This window comes from Apteryx rowi, unplaced genomic scaffold (genome assembly GCF_003343035.1).
Source record: "Apteryx rowi isolate R43461 unplaced genomic scaffold, aptRow1 scaffold_4, whole genome shotgun sequence".
Lineage (NCBI taxonomy): Eukaryota > Metazoa > Chordata > Aves > Apterygiformes > Apterygidae > Apteryx > Apteryx rowi.
In genome coordinates, this window is record NW_020450529.1 from 4,629,124 (window position 1) to 4,648,605 (window position 19,482).

General features: G+C 38.0%; 1 protein-coding gene across 1 annotated transcript in view; it reads left to right on the top strand.

Annotated features, from left to right (window-relative positions):
- Positions 1 to 1,276: 1,276 nt before the first annotated feature.
- Positions 1,277 to 19,482, top strand: part of CNTN3 (contactin 3) — an 87,193-nt gene continuing 68,987 nt past the window's right edge. Inside the window, exons 1-2 of the mRNA XM_026075004.1 lie at positions 1,277 to 1,425; positions 2,520 to 2,642. Coding sequence (XP_025930789.1) covers positions 1,277 to 1,425; positions 2,520 to 2,642 — 272 coding nt within the window. The remainder of the gene's footprint in view (positions 1,426 to 2,519; positions 2,643 to 19,482) is intronic.

A 19,482-nucleotide genomic window follows, 5' to 3' on the forward strand; every position in this document is an offset into this window, starting at 1 on the left:
CAGCTAAAGGTCTCAATCCTGACATTCCGTACTCTTACTATTTGGATTTTGGGCATGTTAATTCTGACATTACTAGCTTATTTAAATAGCTGGAAAATTATTAGTATACTGTCAGGAACAGTGTAGAATCCTGTATGTTTGTTTCCAGTCCCATTTTAATAACAGCATGCTGTCAACATAAAGTAAGCTATTAAAAAGTTTTGAGAACATTATTTTAAACTATCATTAAGATAGATCAGTAGGTATTCTGACTTTCTATAGAAAACTACTTTTCTTATAGTCTGCTTATAAACATCATTAAATTGCAGACAAGACTTGAAAGAATTGTCTTTTATGTGATGACATCACTTCTACAGAAATGGAGATGTTGCTGATCTTGGCTTATAAACTCTGACATTTTCAGAGTCCTTACAGATAAGTTCATTTTATACTAGTTCCCCTATTATAGTGTCCTATATTGAATTGCTTTGGGCTTATGCTGTGTGAATCTTGTCAGTTTATCAAAGTGGGGATGTGAGAGTATCTAAGGGGATGGGACCTTTGGAGTTTTTTTTGTTTTTTGTGTGTGTTTTTTTTTTTTTAATGTATGCTTATATCTGTATGACTAATGATCCTGCTATCTTTTTGCTTACTTGGGCAATTTACCTTAGGGAGGAAAAAAAGATTATATAGCACTTAAAGCATGCATGGAGTTTCAAACCAGTGAGAAAACATCCACCTTATTAGGAAGGAGATATAGAGCATACGTTTATATGTTTTAAAATGATTACATTTAAATTACTCTGAACAGTAAGTTCAAAGATGAGATTAATAGAATATGTAAAGAAACAAGAGTAAAGTGTGAAACTAAGTGATCATCTGTGGTGAAGTCTTGAGTCGATTCCAGATATTTTATGACTTGGAGTAGATGGATACTCCAAGTAAATAACTGGCTGTGCTGCTGGTGTTGGCAAAAGGATTTTGGTTTCTGTGACCATGGGACCCTGTTTGAAAACTGATTGGGAGAGATGGGATCCACCTTACTAAATGGGAGACACGCATCTCTGCCAACAGGCTGGCCAACCTGGTAAAAAGGGCTTTAAACTAGGAAAGACGGAAGGGGAGAGTTATCGAGACCATGCAGGCAGCAAAATGGGGCTCAAGTGGGATTACCTCAAGCAATAGCATATAGCTAAGGAAGTACTTACAAGACTATGGGCAATCCCCTTGCACCCCTCCTGGGAAATCAGCATGCTCAAATACCTCTCTGAAGTGCCTGTACACAAATGCATGCAGTATGGGGAATAAACAGGAGGAATTAGAGCTCTGTGTGCAGTCACATGGATTTGATCTCATTGCAATTACAAAGACGTGGTGGGATAGCTCACACAACTGCAATGCTGCCATGGATGGCTATAGGCCCTTTAGGAAGGACAGGCCAGGAAGGTGAGGTGGGGAAGTTGCCCTTTATGTGAGAAACGAACTGGAATGTATGTAGCTTTGCCTAGGGGTGAATGATGAGCGGGTTGAGGGCTTACGGGTGAGGATTAAAGGGCAAACTAACATGGGTGACACTGTTGTAGGTGTTTGCTACAGACAGCTGGAAGTAGCCTCACAATTGCAGGCCCTGATTCTCGTGGGGGACTTTAACCATCCTGATATCTGCTGGAGGAACAACACAGCAAGGCACAAGCACTCCAGGAGGTTCCTGGAGAGCATTGATGATAACTTCCTGACACAGGTGATGGAGGAGCCAATGAAGAGAGGTGCACTGCTGGACCTTGTACTAACAAATGAGGAAGGGCTTGTTGGAAATGTGAAGTCTGGGGGCAGCCTTGGCTGCAGTGACCATGAGATGGTGGAGTTCAGGATCCTACAAGGAGGAAGCAGGGCAATAAGTATGATCGCAATACTGGACTTCAGGAGAGCAAACTTTGGCCTCTTCAGGAACCTTCTTGGAAGAATCCCGTGGTATTAGGGTCCTAGAAGGAAGAGGGGTCCAGGAGAGCTGGTTAATATTCAAGGATCGCTTCCTCCAAGCTCAAGAGTGGTGCATCCCAGTGAGCAGGAAGTTGAGCAAAGGAGCCAGGAGACCTGCATGGATGAACAGGGAGCTCCTGACAAAACTCAAACAGAAGAAGGAAGTGCACAGAAGATGGAAGCAGGGACAGGCCTCTAAGCATGTGAAGGATAAGGAGGTGATCAGCAGTAGTCAGCATGGATTCACCAAGGGGAAATCATGCTTAACAAACCTGATAGCCTTCTGTGACAGGGTGACTGGCTGGGTAGATGAAGAGAGAGCAGTGGATGTTGTCTACCTTGACTTCAGGAAAGCTTTTGACACTCTCCCATAACATCCTCATAGGCAAGCTCAGGAAGTGTGGGCTAGATGAGTGGACAGTGAGGTGGATTGAGAACTGACTGAATGGCAGAGCTCAGAGGGTTGTGATCAGTGGTGTAAAGTCTAGTTGGAGGCCTGTAGATAGCAGTGTCCCCCAGGGGTCAGTACTGGGTGCAGCATTGTTCAACTTATTCATCAGCGTCCTGGATGAAGGGACAGAGTGCGCACTTGGCAGGTTTGGTGATGATATAAAACTGGGAGGAATGGCTGATACCCCAGAGGGCTGTGCTGCCTTTCGGAAGGACCTCAGCAGGCTGGAGAGGTGGGTGGAGAGGAACCTCCTGAAGTTCAACAAAGGAAAGTGCAAAGCCCTTCACCTAGGCACACCTAGGGAGGAATAACCCTACAGGCTGGGGGCTGACCTGCTGGAAAGCAGCTCTGCAGAGAAGGACCTGGGGGTCCTGGTGGACTGCAGGCTGACCATGAGCCAGCAATGTGCCCTTGTGGCCATGAAGGCCAATGGTATCCTGGGGTGCATGAGGAAGGGTGTTGCCAGCAGGTCAAGGGAGGTGATCCTCCCCCTCTCCTCAGCCCTGATGAGGCCACGTCTGGAGTACTGTGTCCAGTCCTGGGCTCCCCAGTATAAGAGAGACATGGAGCTACTGGAGCGAGTCCAGCGGAGGGCTACAAAGATGATTAGGGGACTGGAGCATCTCTCTTATGAGGAAAGGCTGAGAGAGCTGGGCCTGTTCAGCCTGGAGAAGAGAAGGCTCAGGGGGGATCTTATCAACGTGTACAAGTATCTGAAGGGAGGGTGTTGAGAAGATGAGGCCAGACTCTTCTCAGTGGTGCCCAGCGATAGGACGTGAGGCAACAGGCACAGACTGAAACAGAGTAAGGTCCATCTGAACATGAGGAAAAACTACTTTCCTGTGAGGGTAACAGAGCACTGGAACAGATTGCCCAGAAAGGTTGTGGAGTCTCCTTCTCTGGAGATATCCAAAAGCCATCTGGACAGGGTCCTGGTCAACATGTTCTAGGTGACCCCGCTTGAGCAGAGGAATTGGACTAGATGATCTCCAGGGGTGCCTTCCAACCTCAACCATTCTGTGATTGTGACTTTCCATGACTATAGTAGTGACTATAATAGTGACTTTTTTTTGAGTGACCCAGAAGAATTCACTTAATCTCTTGGTAAACTTTGATAGCAGTTCCTTCATTTCCATAATGCTAGGAAGAAAAAGGCACTGATGACTGTGATGCATTGCTATGCAGTGATTGACAAATACGGTGTCTAAAATAAATAAATAAACACCTATTTAATGAGTGTGCAAACTGCTTCTCTGCAGTTTGTGTGACAGCTGGCTTTCCTTACTGCTCCTTTTAATTTTGGCTTCATTTTCTGCTGTGTGTTTATTGTATTGCTAAACTGGAGAGAAGGAGTAAACTCCAAGGGGAGCACCATCTTGCTCAGCCTCAGCTGGCAGAAGTGTTGTGCTGGTTACTTGCTCACCCATCCTTTCATAGCAACTTTGGTACAGAGTGAAGACATTTAGTTTCTTTTGCCCTCCTGTCATTTGCTGCTGTTTTCTAACAGCACAAAACAGATGAGCTGACCACTGTTCTCTCTGCCGAGGTACCCTGTTAGTTCTTCCTGAGAATTAAGAGGAAAAACAAGTTTTGAAGAATGCTGGAAAGGGAAATAAAGCTATAAAAAGAAAAAAAGGTTTAAAGGAAAGGAAGCAAGGTGGGGTGTGTGTGTGTGTGTGTGTAAATATATACGTATATAGTATTAGAAAAAAATCTTTCTTCAGGAGATCAGAGGACAGATCAAACACAACCAAACATGTCTGGAATGAGACCTGTAGAATCCACTTGGACTAACTTGCTCTGCAAAATTTCTAACTAGTTACCACCACAAATAGTATCATAACGTTATCTTGACTGTATTTTATCTGAACAAAGCAAGACAAAAAAGATAAAGAGCCATTAAACTTGGTTGTTTATTTAAGCCTACAAGCCTTGGCTGTATTCAGACTATAAACATGGAGCTGAAAAGTTCTTATTCATTCCCTTTAGGCATGATCCTCTCAAGCATTTCAACATGCTTAAAAACAGAATTTGTTTTTTTTAATGGCTTCTCTGTATATCGTAACATCAAAGACAGGTTTCTGTGACAATGTTACATTATGGCTGAAAACCAGGAACAAATAGTCTGAAATATAGTAAGTATTGATTCTTGAATATAAATGACAGCATCTGTGTGTGTGTATGTGACAATGGTCGGAAAGTGATCAAATCAAGGGAGAATGCTTGTCTGCCTTAGTCTGAAACACCTTGGAGTTTTGCCGCTGCATGTGACTGGATAATTTTCAACTTCCAAACAGCGTGTTTGTGGTGTTGGCATAGTCAACGTCCAAGGCAATTAAACCAACTATTTCTGTATATGACCTGTATCTTGACACAAAAACCCAGATATGCTAAATTAAAAAAAAAAGAGTAAACTAGGCAAGCTGTTCTATTAACTGTAGGCATAGATATATTAAAAAATGTAATAAATGTAACTAAGTGGAATAAATCTGTACTGCAGAGGTAGGTTTGGATTGCTAAAATATTCTGTGTGGACCTAGTTTTAGACATATGGAAGTCAAAGGCAGTAGAGTAGGACAAATATTGGATGTTTATGAACCTTTAAATCACAATCAACAAAGTAAAACTTTGGAATGTTCCTCTGCAGTTTTTTGAGCACTAATGCATGCGTAGATGTGCAGGTAATACTTTGAGTAATTTTTAGTGTTTCAAACCTCTCTCTATATAAATTGAACCTTAAAGGGTTCTTTCCTTTCAATGCTTTTTTCTCCCCTTCAAATCTTTCCTTTGAAAAATAGGAAAATGCTGATTTCAAAGTATAAATAGCTATCTAACACCACCACAACCATGGCCATTATGAAGTCATTCATTCTACTACAAATAATATGCATGATTTTAATGGCAGTCTGGAATTAAGCTTATTGTTTTCCTTGGTCTATGAATACAGAAATGCATGTTGCAAAATGAATTTTGCATATCCCCAACTTCCATTATTCTGGAATATGTAGTTCCCTAAAATATTTGATAATTAGGGATTCCTAGTATGCATGCATGTGATGGCTATGAGTATACCATAAACATCTTTGTTAGATGGATAATGTACAGAGTATTTTTGTTACCCCTAATACTGAGGTGGAGCTATTTTCTTTCTTTGGATTATTATTCCTCTCTTGTAAAATAATACAACTGGCATTCACAATCCTATTTTCCTTTGACTTTTGTCATAAAAATTGTGTTGAGTATTGCTATTGGATCTGCCATGGTTTGTTCTTTTATTTGATATTAACATAGGATCTCATAGAGATTCTATTTACAGATGAAGAAAACTATTTGCTGTAGTATCAGGAGATTTCAGATTATTTTAATATTGGATTTCTGAATTCATTCCAAAATGCTGTGTATCTTTATGCCTTTGTGTTACATACTGTGACCAGATATTTAAAGTTTTTTCTTCAATGTCACCACTGGCTAGTGGATAGGAAGTTTTGACCTCTAGTTATAAACTAATTTTTGTAGAGACAATATGGCAGGGATTACTGGAGAAAGCCAAGGAATGTAATGTTTTCAAGTATAGCTTTTGGAGAAAAGATTAAATAAAACCAGCACCCTTTTAGAATCCCTTGAACTTGCACTTGAAATACTGCTTGTTGTTGAGGAATACTCTAATGTACTCTGAGAAATCTGAATGGCTTTGAAATACAAAAGTGTCTCTCTACCTCATACTTGGGCTCTACAGCCTGCTCATTCTGCCCCAAACAGATTTGTAAGTTTTTGTTTATAGGATATGGAACCACATTAAACAGGATGCAGCATATACTGTCTTTAGTGTTGAGAGAGCCAAGCCTCTGATAGAAGATCCTTGGCACTGGAGTCCTTTGAAGGAACAGAAGGGGATCCTACCAAGAACAGAGTGCAACATGGCTGTGTTTTTTAATATTAGGGATCCTGTAAGATGAATGAGAGGAGTGAACACTATTCCTGTTTATTCTGTCATCCAGATATGAAGAGTATAAAGGGAAACAAAGACTTGAATTTTGGTCAAATTCTTACTAACCGGTAGTTGATATGGGAAGCTGTACTCCTGTACTGTTTTGGCAGATGCACTGGACACTTCTAAAGCTGATGTGAAAATGTCCTTTTAGAGTGCTGCTGTAATATCTGATCACTGTAATGAATGTAGTCTAAATCAGTGTTCTCTGTATTCACATGTGCAATCTCTTTAAGAACKCAGTCTCCCACTGAGTGCATATGTTATCTTCCATTTGGCATAAGTTTATGTAGTGAGATGCGGTTTCCTCTTAGTTAAACATCTCTGAAGGCATGAGAGTGCTTTTTTGGCTTCAGTATTTTTTTTTTGAAAACAAAGGATATACCAATCACTTGTTCTTGATTGATAGATGAGGAAGTGGCTTAAGAATAACTAATGTGTTTCAGGTGAATTCTTCCTCTTATGTTGAGACTAATCGCAGATAGTGGAATAGCTGCAGTCATAAATGTGCAATTCTTAGTGTATGCTTCTTGGACTTTGGCAGAATCCCAATAATACCTTCGCCTGTGCAAAGCAGATGCATTTTCTTATAGCTGTTATGAACTTGCTATAATTTTGATTTAGTTTCTGGTGAGTAGTTTCTGTATGGGTGAAAATCTATTTGTGAAAAAATAAATAGCTATCATTACTTACTTAAGACTGTGACATTCCTCTTGTTAAAATTCAGTTTTCATTAAGAATTAAGCTGTTCAGACAGATCCATTCTGTATCTCAATGCATAATGTTTTACATAGTGATATTCTTTTTGTACATTATATATTTATAGTCATAATGTAATATGCATCTATGCTAATAATGACTTTCAGAGACTTGTTTAGCCTGGATCGCTTATGTATTGCCAACAAATTTATTAAATTGATAGAAAATTTTGTTTGTTTGTTACATTAGTTACAAAATGAGGAGCCGATTTCATAAGTCCTGCTTTCCTGTCAGTTATCTGGTGTCATGAGTGCTTTTTACAAATCTGATAACAGAATACAGAACTGCTACTGTAAACTTAAAAACGCACCTGTTCTAGGTATTCTTTTACCTTTAAAATCAACCTGCTGTCAAGGTGTGTGTGKGGGGGGCTTGTGTGTGTCTTTTTTTTTTTAATCTTGTGTTGAATAAAAGATACAGCAAAGAGTGGCATTTAAACTCTGGGAGCTAAGAAACTTGTCCTCCTGCAGCCATTTTTACCTTTTGCTTATAAAGTGGCAGAAGGCAGTAGCTTAGAGAAGACCCAGTGACACCTTTTGCTATGAACCAGTGCAAATCTTGCCTCTGCCTCCCTCCAGCAACTTTTGTTTTTAGTATAGCTATAGTCTTTTTGTACACTTGTGCTTGGCATTGCAAGCTTTTCTGTGTTTTTGGCTTAACAATAGAGCACACTGATTTCAAGAAAGGCTTTTTAGTGCTTATTTTTCTTCTTTGTCAATATATCAATAAGAAGGTGAGTGGCAGCAGACGATGATGGTAATTCCTCTACTTTGAATGAAGTGAGGGAATAAATAGTTTCCTTTGTCAGGATCCTCTTTTTTTCTTATTAGCTGTAAACCTAAGGCTGTTCAAGTCAATGAAAAGACTGTCATTGACTTACTGGAGCTTCACTAAGTTCACTGGATTTACAGGAATTGACATTTAGATGATGGGCATATTCTATCAGTTACAACATTTAATTCCTTAAGTGTAGAAAATGCTGTGGTACTATAAACCTCTTTCCAAAGACAGACCTTAAGAACTGCCTCTGAAAAGTTTCATCCATTTCCACCATGTGTTCCAGACTAAAGAAAACCTCCTCTCTTGTAAAGCAGCTACTTCTTGCTGTAGATACTGTCTCATTTTAAAGCTGAATCCTCACTTGCAAACTAGTGCTTCATGTCAACATGACAAATGCTGTGTTTATCTTCATTAATTAAGCTCCTCATAGTATTTATGACATCCGAATGGAGTAGTTCTGGTTATTGGCAATTTTAATTTTAAGTGCTTTATTCTGCAATAAAATCTTGTTATTGAAAATATTACTGGGTATAAAGGCTGTATATCTGTATTTATACAGTTCTCTCTAGTGCAATTTAAAGTGCTGTAAAATATAACAAGTAGTTCCATTATATTTTTTTCTGAAAGTTTATAGGACTTGGGGTGTATTTAATAGTAGCCCCTAAAAATGATCATTTATCAAATATCTAGGCTATTGATTTGAATAAGAATGATGATAACTCTCTGTGTCTTGGGATTTCTGTTTGCAGAATTTCTTGGTGGATTTTTTAGAACATAGACCTAAAATAAATTCTAGACAATTTATTCCTTGTATAACTTCAGTCTACTGCCTCAGATAACTTAGAGAAAGTAGCTTTTGAAGGTATATAGCCTTTCATTAGACAAGGCACAGCATGACCATCTGGTGAGGGTAGGACAAGAGCCTCTCTAGAGCTGCTTTTTGGGTCAGCATGGCCCAACCTTGGCAATTCTGAGTTTCAGAACAAAAATGCAGATTTTGGAACTTCTTGCAGGACAACTTACTTCCTTCCATCCCAAAGCTACCTGCCATTAGGGATGGGAGGAAGTAAGTTGTCCTGCAAGAAGTAAAGACTAGCAGCTGCCTCTAAGAGAGGCTGTATCATCCACTCTCAGCAAGCTGGTATCCTTCCTTATTCTCTTAAAGCATCAGCTTCTCTCTTCTTCCCTGATCCTGAGCAGCACCTGTAAAGTAGGATGACTTTAACTTGTCAGGCTGTTGCTACTGGAGAGAAAAGCTTAGAGAGCTTCGTTGTTTTACTTGCCTTTTGCTGGTTAGGGTAATGAAATGAAGATAAAGCTTTCATTCATTACCTGAACAGCTATCCTATTGTCTCTTCTACCTTTTAATAGCAAACTAGACAGAAACATCCCAGGCTTGCTGTTGAACAACCTTTATTGCTCAAGTATCTATCATTGTATTGCTGAAGTATCTATCATTGGCCACTGTTGAAGAGCAAATGATGACCCAAATAGCTGAGTAATTTCAGCTAGTGTGATAATTCCTGGGCTTTTGGGCAGTACCTTTAACTTTCCATTTCTTATTTGTAAAATGTATCTAGTTGTGCTCATCCCTTTACAAAGGCTAGAGATCAGCAGATGAGTCATATTATAAATGTGCCAAGCAGAGAAAAGGCGGGGGAGGAGAATCCTTTTCTCTGCAAACAGAATGATAAAAGCCACTGGGAAGGCAACATTATGTGAAAGGCCTTTGGTGGAAGTTCTGCTGTGCAGTTGCACAACCTGTATCAGCCACTTGGGAAGCTCAGGATATTGAAAAAGTAAATATGGTTGTGAATGAGAGTTGAAAAGTGAGTGAGGGTGCATTGAGGTTGAAATCTAAAGCTGAATGTCTACCTAATTATTCAGAAAGACAACAGAACTGAGAATAAATATGCTTTATATTTTATTTAAAAAAAAAAACTCCTAGAAGAAACTATTCTGATTTCTTTGTTCTTGAAGCATTTATTTTGAATGTCATAATTGACTTAGGCAGATGCTTGCCTCTTGGACAAAAACTTTTTTGGGGTGTAATTAACCTTGTAACTTCTTGTTTAATAACAATTGGGATAATATTAGCCTTTATAGCTTTTCCGGTACAGGTTGTACACCTCAGTAGTGAGATTTCGGGGATCAGTATTTATCAGGGATCAGAACACAATTTTCTCACTTGGTTTTCAGAGGGGGGGCAAAAATAGCACAAGGTTGTGAAGCAAAAGCTTAACTTCAACCTTGTTGTTATACCTGCTTGAAAACCTAGGCAAATAAAGACTCATTTATATTCTTGTATGATTAGCATGATCAGAACTTATTGATGCTAAAATGAAGCAAATTTCCATAGCTGTAAACAGAATATTAAGATATAGCTATTTAATGCATCATGTTTTTTCCTTCCTGGATGGAACTAGTAGTTGCAACTTTGTCAACTTCTTAAGAGTCTTGTTACAAGCTCAAAAACACTTCAGATACCTACATTTTGGCAGGAATGAAGATGTTTTTCTAGACAAGTGCTGCTTGCTATCTTGGGAGAGAAAGCAGAATATTATTTAACATGACATGTAAGTGAATGTATTTGCACTTGCTTATCCTTTATTCTTTCACAAAACTGGAGGGTCAAGTGTTCAGGGACTGTGAACTCAAGGAAGGAACATTTGAATGTAGAAATCATTTTATTTGAACCATCACTATAAGTATTCAGAGTATTTTAATCCAACAGAGGGGGAATAGAAAGACTTAGTAAAGGAGTGAGGTATGGAGTAATTTTATGCAATGGTGAAGCAAGGAACTCCTTATACTCCTTATACAACATCCAACTGGATGTTTTCCTGCAGTGTRAAATGAGAAACTAGAATAGCCCAATACAAAGGGCACAGGGCTGTGATTAAGAAAACCTGGGTTCTAATGTTGTCTTTACTGTTGTGACCTTATACAGGTGGCTTATCAGTTTCCATTCAAATTGTGAGGAAAAGTGTAATGACACTTGAGTTTTTGTGTAGGCTGTATGTTCTACATGAAAAGAATCATAAAATTGAGAAGACATTGCATTGTTAAGTATCAGTACAATGAAATGTCACTGTTACATTCTAAATGTACAGCAGGGTTTAGTCCTGTTTAGTAACTGTCACTTTGTTAAGAAATAAAGTGAGGAATCATTGCTTTATCATCACTTTTTTTTTTTTTGTTTTGTGCATGTATGGAGTTGAAGCATGTCATGAACCTCTTTCAAAACAAGCAGAAAACTTCACAACTCTTGTGCCTCTCCTCCACTGTCTCAAATAGGGAAGTGTTGAAATGCCGTCTTGTCCACTGTGAATGAAAGTCATTCCTGGCAAACAAGGCATACACTCCGCAAAATAATTCATTGCGTATTCAGGTGCTCTGCAGCTGGAGCAAAAGACAACAAAGAAAAGTGTAGTGTCGGGCAGTTTATTTGCCTTTAGCTGTTGTTGTTGTGCAATGAGAACTTCAAAATACTTTGAACCTGAATTAAAACAGCTTAGACCAATGCATTTACTATGCATTTTATCCTGATTACTCAAAGAAGTATTCATAATTCTGGAAACAATATAGAAATTCCCAAAATAGCTTGATGTAAGATTCAGTTAAGGATTCTCCAATACCTCTGAGGTAGCTGATAAATGTACTGCTGTTGGTAAATAAACAAATTGCAGATGTTAAAATATTGAAATGGTTTTGATTCATATTGATGTTAATCTATCCTAAAATAAATCTTGCAGCATCACTTTAAAGAATCTTCACATATACTCCTTGTTCATTTTAGGAGGCCTTTACATAGGTAGAGCTGAAGTTCAAGTAAGAATCGGTCATCTAAAGCTCTTTTATATCTTTAAGTGTTGGGTGTTTTTGTTTGTTTGGGGTTTTTTTTGCTATTTTATTCCAGATTCTCTTTTGGTTACCAAGAGAGACTTTATGAACTGGGCCTTCTAAGGTTTCATGATGTTTCTCTTTTTCAGGTTCACTATGTGGGGAAATAATGTGGCATATTATTTAATGAGTCAAGGCAGCTATGGGGATATGTAATGAAAGCAGATACATTTCCCCACATTTTTTGAATGTGATGAAATGTTTGTCCTGTGTCAGCATTAGTTATATACTGTTGCACTGACTGTAGTTCAGTTCAAAACGGGACAGACCCATTTCTTTTCATGGTATTTTTTTGCTAGCTGGAGAGAGATTCTAGCAAGCTCTAATAAGAAACTCTGTTTCAGATAAACTGCTGACATTAATGGTGACTTGACTTTTTGAGAGAGGGGGTGGTGCAACAGTGCTTTTGCCTTTAAAACTTGTAAGAATGGCCTTTATTGACTGCAGCTATGGGAAAATTAAATCTAAATTTATGTATTTGCCTATGGAAAATGTTATTGCAGGCTGTAGACTTTAGCTTTAGGACAGAAAATTCCATGTCTGTACTTTCTTTAACATATGTACATATAAAGATTCACTTTAAACATTCTGGATTTACCTCCATAGAATTGACTCAGAGTGGACATGATTTCAGCTTTGAGAATACAAATGAATTACCATAGTGAGGAACATATTGGAAAATATTACTTCAGCTCTAAATCTTTTTAATTTCTTCAATCTTAACATGAATTATTGTATTCTGTAAATAAGATCTAAAGAGAAAATAAAATCTACATGAAAGAACAGAGTAAACGAAGGAGAGAAAGCAGTTGTTACACATCATAACCTTATCTGTTCAGGTGGCAATTTCAATTCCATTTGAGTTCTCTCCAGTTGTTGTCTTTTTTATGTTGGATTAAGTAACTTTTTTTGTCATCTTATTCCCATAGCAACCCTATCTTTTTTTTTTTAATTGATGTAAATCTGTTTGTCTCTTACTATCTTTCAAAGACTGCACATGAATAATGTGAAAGAGGGGAGTATGGTGAGGAGAGAACAGACCTTCTGACATAGAAAATAAAGGAAAGAATATTTTAGGTACATGACAAAACTATTTTTATCCTTTTTAAAAGCTAATTATTTATTATGTGTCGTCCCCCCTCCCAGTGGTGTTCTTCATGAGAATCAAATCTTCCCTCTGCTTTGCTAGGTTGTCTGGGCAAAATCCTTTCAAAAGGTTTGAAGGCTAGCCTACGCCCCCAGCCAAAATCAAAATCAAACCCTCCTGAATTGGGGGGGGAATCTCTGAATCTTCTATATCACAGGGACAAGGCCCAAAATCAGAATACAAAAACAGTTTATGCAAAATGCTTCACATCATGTGTTAGTTGCATCTGCTTTCATTTTTAAGGCATTAAATGAGGCTGAAACAAGGACCTGTTGCTTCATCTCCATAAACCTTTCTCCTGTTGAATATTTCACTTGATTGGACTTGCTTAATATAAGTTTCTGAACTGGAGTGCAATGGAAGATAGTGTTACATAAATTGACCTGAATCAAAGTTTTTATTCCATAACTATAATGGAGATACTTGATTGCTTCTCTGGTTCATTGCAAGCTATGGCCTTCAGAGTTAAGTTATAAGCAATCTGGTTACTGCAATGTTAGTACTGACACTAAGAAACAACGATCTTCGGAATTTTGTCTGGATTTTTGTCTACTTCCTGTTCATTCACCTGCTTTTGTTTGTCTGCCACCTTTAGTTCGTTCTCACCAGAATCCTGGCTATCAGACTGTCGCATGCATTTGAAGCTTAGCAGCAGCGGGTGAGGAATGGACTGTTTATGTAATGTAACTTGTTAGCTCAGTCGTGTTTCAGTTTTACTACTTGCTCTCCCTTGTTCACTTATCTCTAACTGCCAAAATCTTGGCAATAATTATTTTCAAATTAAATATTAATTAGATATTCTTTGGAGTTATAGTTTGTATACATTCACATTAAGGGTCTGATCTAAAGCCCATTGAATTTGATAGGTATGTTTGGTAGGAATTTAATCCTTTGAGCCTTCAACTGTGGTTTTACAACTTACAAAATCAAACATTAAAAATGTATCGGTCAACAGAAACACATCTGTGCGCTATCTGTGGCATACTTTCACCCTTCATGACTAATCAAACAGTAGTAGACTGGAGCTTCTGCAAACTGAAATAAGAACTAAAATAAACTTAATGTTTTGCATGCGTTTTTACAGCAACAAAATCTCATCTACAAAAGGTTGGTTAAAAAATGATGTCTAGCAAGTGCAGTTGCCTTGGCTATAGCTGTGATTTAATGAATTATACTAACTTAATGAATGTATAAATACATAGTAAGTTTTAACCTTAAGTAACCCACGGCTGCAACAAAAACTTCAGATTTAGAAGGGACTGAGAATCTCTGTTGTAAATGTCTTCACTTGTATGCCTTTTTACTTTTATATGTAGCTGTTCAGTGCTCTGATTTGCTGCCAGCCTATCTAGTTTGTTTCTTGATGTTTATTATGAGTATAGCTACTTGCTAAAAAAAAGTAGATATTTAAAGTAATGGAACCTGGAGTACTGTTCCTTTTGCACTAGATTGTTTTTTATTTTGTATTGATAATACATTTACATAAATGTTTCTAATAGAATATGGTAGTGAATGGTAACAGCACAGACTATGGATTGTATGTAGCGTCATTTAATAAGCAAAGAAACTTATTACTTATGAGAAGATATATACTACTTGTGTTTTATTTTCTTCTGTTATTACCTCTCTCAGCCCTGTGCAGTGTGAGATCTTCATTCTTTTTTATGAAGCTGTTTTTTCAGCCATGGGCTTTTTATTAAACTGTAGTTAACAATATACTTTTGAGGATTATGCCACCCTACATAGAAAAATTTTGTTTACACTGGAGATCAATCTGCACATAGTGCATCTGTCACTTGAAGTATCTGTTTAGATACCAACAAAAAGACTTGAGGTCCCACTGTGTTTGGGGGTTTTTCTCTTTATATGTTTCAATCTATTAAACTCTCTTCAGTAGTACTGAGATTATATTTGTTTTTATAAATAGAATAACAGAAGAACAGATCTGTATTTCTGGGTAGCTTTCCTCCTGCCCCCAAATCTATTGTAGAATGGTTTGATGCTGAATTTATTAATCTATATAGTTCTTTGCTCAGGTGTAACCCCTTGTTCAGCCACATTTATTCATCCATTGAAGGATGTGCATGTTGGTACATGATGGCATATTAAAGGTTTACCACAGCTGTCAGCTCTTTGACCCTTCAGTAAACTAAGTTGTTCACATAATTTTGCTTTCATTCAAGTGTAATGCCATTACAGCAGAGGCAGACAGAATGCAATTCTCTGTAGATCTTGTCTCATTCCTTTCTGTTCCAAGGAGATTAATGTGCTCAAATCATCCATGTATTTTCTTTTTTCATTCTCTGGTGCTTCAAGAAGAGCAAAGAAGTGCACTGAATAATGCATTAGCGCTAGCTTTGGGGGGATGGAGTAAACTGGAAAGAATGAACTCGCCAGTTGGGCAGAAGTCCTCTCAATTTTCCTGCACTCGTGCTTGCCCTTTCTCTGCTGTGTTCATACCCTTCCTATTCATTATTAGCAAAGAGCTCTGCATCTTTTCCCTTTGTCCACAGTTAGTGTGACCTGTGCTATGTATTTAGCAGCCCTCTGTTTTTGGTGGAGGGGCAAACAGGGTTGGTGGGTTTTTTTTTTTTTAATCTTGTTTTGTTGAGATTCAATGACAGCAACACTAAGGCATCATCCAGCATCATCCGAACTAACTTTCTTTTCCTTCAAAAGGGAATTGGTATTATTATTTTAAATAACATTCTACAAGAACTGGAGTCGAGGATAGTATTTTGAAAGTCATGCTTACTACTTGAATTTCAAATGCCTTTGTTTTTCCTACTGATTTTTTTTATTTAACTTTACTCAAATGCCAAATAGTTTTTTTCCTAATAGCACTTGTCGTGGATATAAGCAAGTCAAAATCTCTACACAAAAATGTCTAAATCATGTTTAAATGTTAATGTTGTATGATGAAACCTTAAGCTGTCTTAAGCATTTGCCCATAGAAGCACCTTCCTGTGTATATCCATTTACAAAGAGATACCATTAAAACAAGCAAAAAAACCTCTTAGAACATGATATGGGTGTTTGCTTTCTGGTAGCACTCTGTAGGCAGTGTGGATAACCTTGTTATCACCTCCTCTGTACCGAAGTTTGGAACAACTTCCTGCAGTGTGTTTTCTAAGCCATCTCTCCTTCCCCGCATTCTTATGCAGCTATTCCAAATGAAAAACTTCTTATAGTGCTGCTTGCTGGCATTACTGCTGTACTGGGATCTTGTACAGCTGATGAGAAACCAAAAGAATGGGGAGAATGAGAGAGTTTATAGATGATGGGCTACAACTGGTGTCTGGGGCTATCTCTTCTAAAGCCATGCATGTAAGAAGATAGCTATCATGTTGTCTAGTGCAGTTGCTCTTTATGAACTTATATTCCTTGTAACTTCTGGTGATTTGTGTTTTCCTAGTGCATATATATTGATTCCTCCCACTGTATGTCCTAATACTTTATCCAGTAATGAAGTTAATCAAAGTCAGTAATTTGTTGGGTGTCTTCTTTTAGAGACTGGTTCTACAATGTCACTGCTTCTCATCTTTGCTGTTGGATTTTTTTCCCTAACTGTTGTTCATGATTTGCTAGTTGCCCTGTAGGCTTCCTTACTGACTCCCTAAGTACCCAAGATGCGTATGTTCTGGTGCTTTTCATTATTAATATCTAATTTTAACAATTTGTTTTCTGCACTCCCTTATTATTCATGCTCCTTTGCATAATCATCAGTTACATAAAAGCCCAGAACAATTTTTCCTTGTTATCCTTAAAAATTGGAAGAAAGAATTCAGTTATTTTAAAATCACTCTGTTCTTAAGTATCTCTTTCTGTTTTTTTATATTTTCTGGAATATTCTTCCTCCTTGACTAGCAAAAATCTAGTATTTTCCTTCTTAGTTTTATTATTTCATAACTTGACCTCTTAATAGCATGTGCTGCTGCTTTATTTACTTTTAAATGGAAGTAAACAAAAGAATTATCCGTGAATTTAAAAGAGTAACTATAGCCTCTCTAACTAGTTCTGCCTTATCCTTCCTGTATTTTTATTACTTCTAGTTTTTCATTTGATGATTCACTGGAATTACTTTCTTGTTTCTTTTAGAAACCTTTATACTTCACAGTAAATCCTTTTTTATTGATAAATTTGTCCGCAGAATTCCAGGTCTGAGGTCTGTCTAATCTGGGTAACCTAAACATGCTTCCAGACTCCCAGGATATACTGTCTCCTGGGTAAGAGTAAAACACAGATGAGTACCATTTCTTCTCATGCCCCAGCCTCTGTGAGAAGGAGATCTAGAGACTGTAAAAGAGCCGCTATGCATTGCAACTGTGTTTTCGGTTAGAAGCAAGACACTTGAGCACGCTTTGGTACTTGTCTGCCATGCAGCCTGAATTACTTAGATTTGTTACTATATAAGATGTCAAAGCAAATCAAGTCAGAATGAATTCTTATCACAAATCATTGCATTGTGTAATGAATTTAATTTATTCCAAGTCATGCTTGCAAGGTTCTCCTGTTCTTCTTCCACAGATAATGGAGTACCAGATAGCAATTCATTTTGAGCAAGACCAAATCCAATTTTATCTTCTGTCTATTTACCTCTATGTTTAATTGCATAACAATCATTGCTCATGCTTTTGTAGATCAAAACACAGGATTTATTATCCGCATGGAGATTAAACTGCTTGATTTTTAAATGTTATCTGCATTATATCTGGGTCAGAACAATGACTAATATTGAGAGGAGTTTAGTAACCAAGCTGAAGCTCTGGCACATGTGCTAAAAAGGCCTAGAATGATTCTAACTTCATGGAGGATATGAGGGGCAGAAGTAGATGTGCAACAGAGCAAATTAAACCTTGGCTTTGTTGCAGGCAATAGTTTTTTGGGTTTTGGTGTTTGGGTTTTTTTTCCAGTTAGTCAGGCTGATTTAGTTTAGTGTGTGTTTCTGTAGCTAGAAGGAACTGTTATTTGGTAGGATAAAAGGTAACATTTACAGTACTTTAAATCCCAGAGAATAAGCTGTGAAGTAGGTCACTTGTATCTTTTTCAGATGAAAGTTCAGAAGGAACTGTTAGATTATCTGTTTTGATTTCCTGCATATTGCAGTCCAGTCCTGCTTTGTAACCCTTGTATTAAACTGTTATCCAGTCTATAGCAAACTTATTGCTGCTTCTGAGGTGTCCAGCTTTGTTTAGAAGACTTTGTATGATTCAAATATTTCCCTTAATATCTTGTTGCAGAGGTAACCTGCAAGACTAGCACTGACAGCTGTTGCAGAGTCTCTGTGCTAGTCTTGCACTGTTTTCTTTACTCCAGTGGTATGTATCAAGTGTACTCTAAATGATTTCTTTTACTGACTGCTGCAAATCTGTTGCAGGGAGGATGCAAGCGGAAGATAAATTTACTTAGTGAAAACATATTTTAGCTGAGATAAGTAGAACTGTTGCAGAGTGTGTAAATAAGTCTTGCTGTGTGTGTTAAAGCAACTGCAAGGATCTCTGTTCATCAAGTTTTCTTAAACAGCCTACCAGGAGTATAAAGCTAGTTCTCAGCAAAAACTGCAGCATATTCAGTCCCTGCTGCAGCATGCCTTGGGTACAAAATAATCTGACATCTTCCACTGAAAATTCAGACTGTCAAAAACTAATTAAATATACTCAACAGCGCTTGAGAAAAGGGGAGGTTTCTAGATGAGACAAGGAACTGACTGCTCTAACAGCAGGAAACCCTGGTACAAATTGCTTACTCCCCATACTAAGCAGCTCTGAAATGAGACCAGGTGGTTTAGACTGTTCTGGTAGAATTGGCTCTTAGTCCATTTAAGAAACATCTCCATCAATTTCTGTTCCCTTAACCTTCCTGTAGAACCAAAAAGTTCACATTATTATAGCGTTTCCTTCCCCCTGCACGTTAGGTTTAGACAAGGCAATCCTGTTTAGGTCTTCACCTACAGGTGAAGGAATATCGTTGAAGTATGCCTGAAGTCTTCATAGCCTCCCCATGCTTGCAGTTTGTTGATACTTCTCTATAGCACTCACCTTATGGAGTCTAGCACTGGCATTGAGAGCATAAGCCAGTCCTTCTTGTGTTGGGAGCCTGACAGCATAAATAATGAAATTCCTCTGGATGAAGAAGGGAAGCGAAAAGTGATGTTACTGTAATTAAGTGGTAAGGGATTGACAGAATGAGTCTTTTGAGACTAGGAATAAAGGGTTTTTAAGAAGAATTGAGGAACATGCAGGGCCTGAGTGTTGGTAGGAGTTTATGAAGCTGGAATTGACTGGAAAGCAAGACTTGAGCTGGAAGCCATTGGGTAGAGGTGAGAGAGGGCAGCACTGGGATGATATTAGGAATGACAGAAATGCGACCAGAAACCGAATCTGGAACTGAAAATCATTGACCAATATGAGGACAAACTGTGGTGCTGGGACCTGGACCTGGAGCTAGTAACCAATGAGTTAAAACTGTGGCGTTGTGATCTGGAGCTGGCTGAAC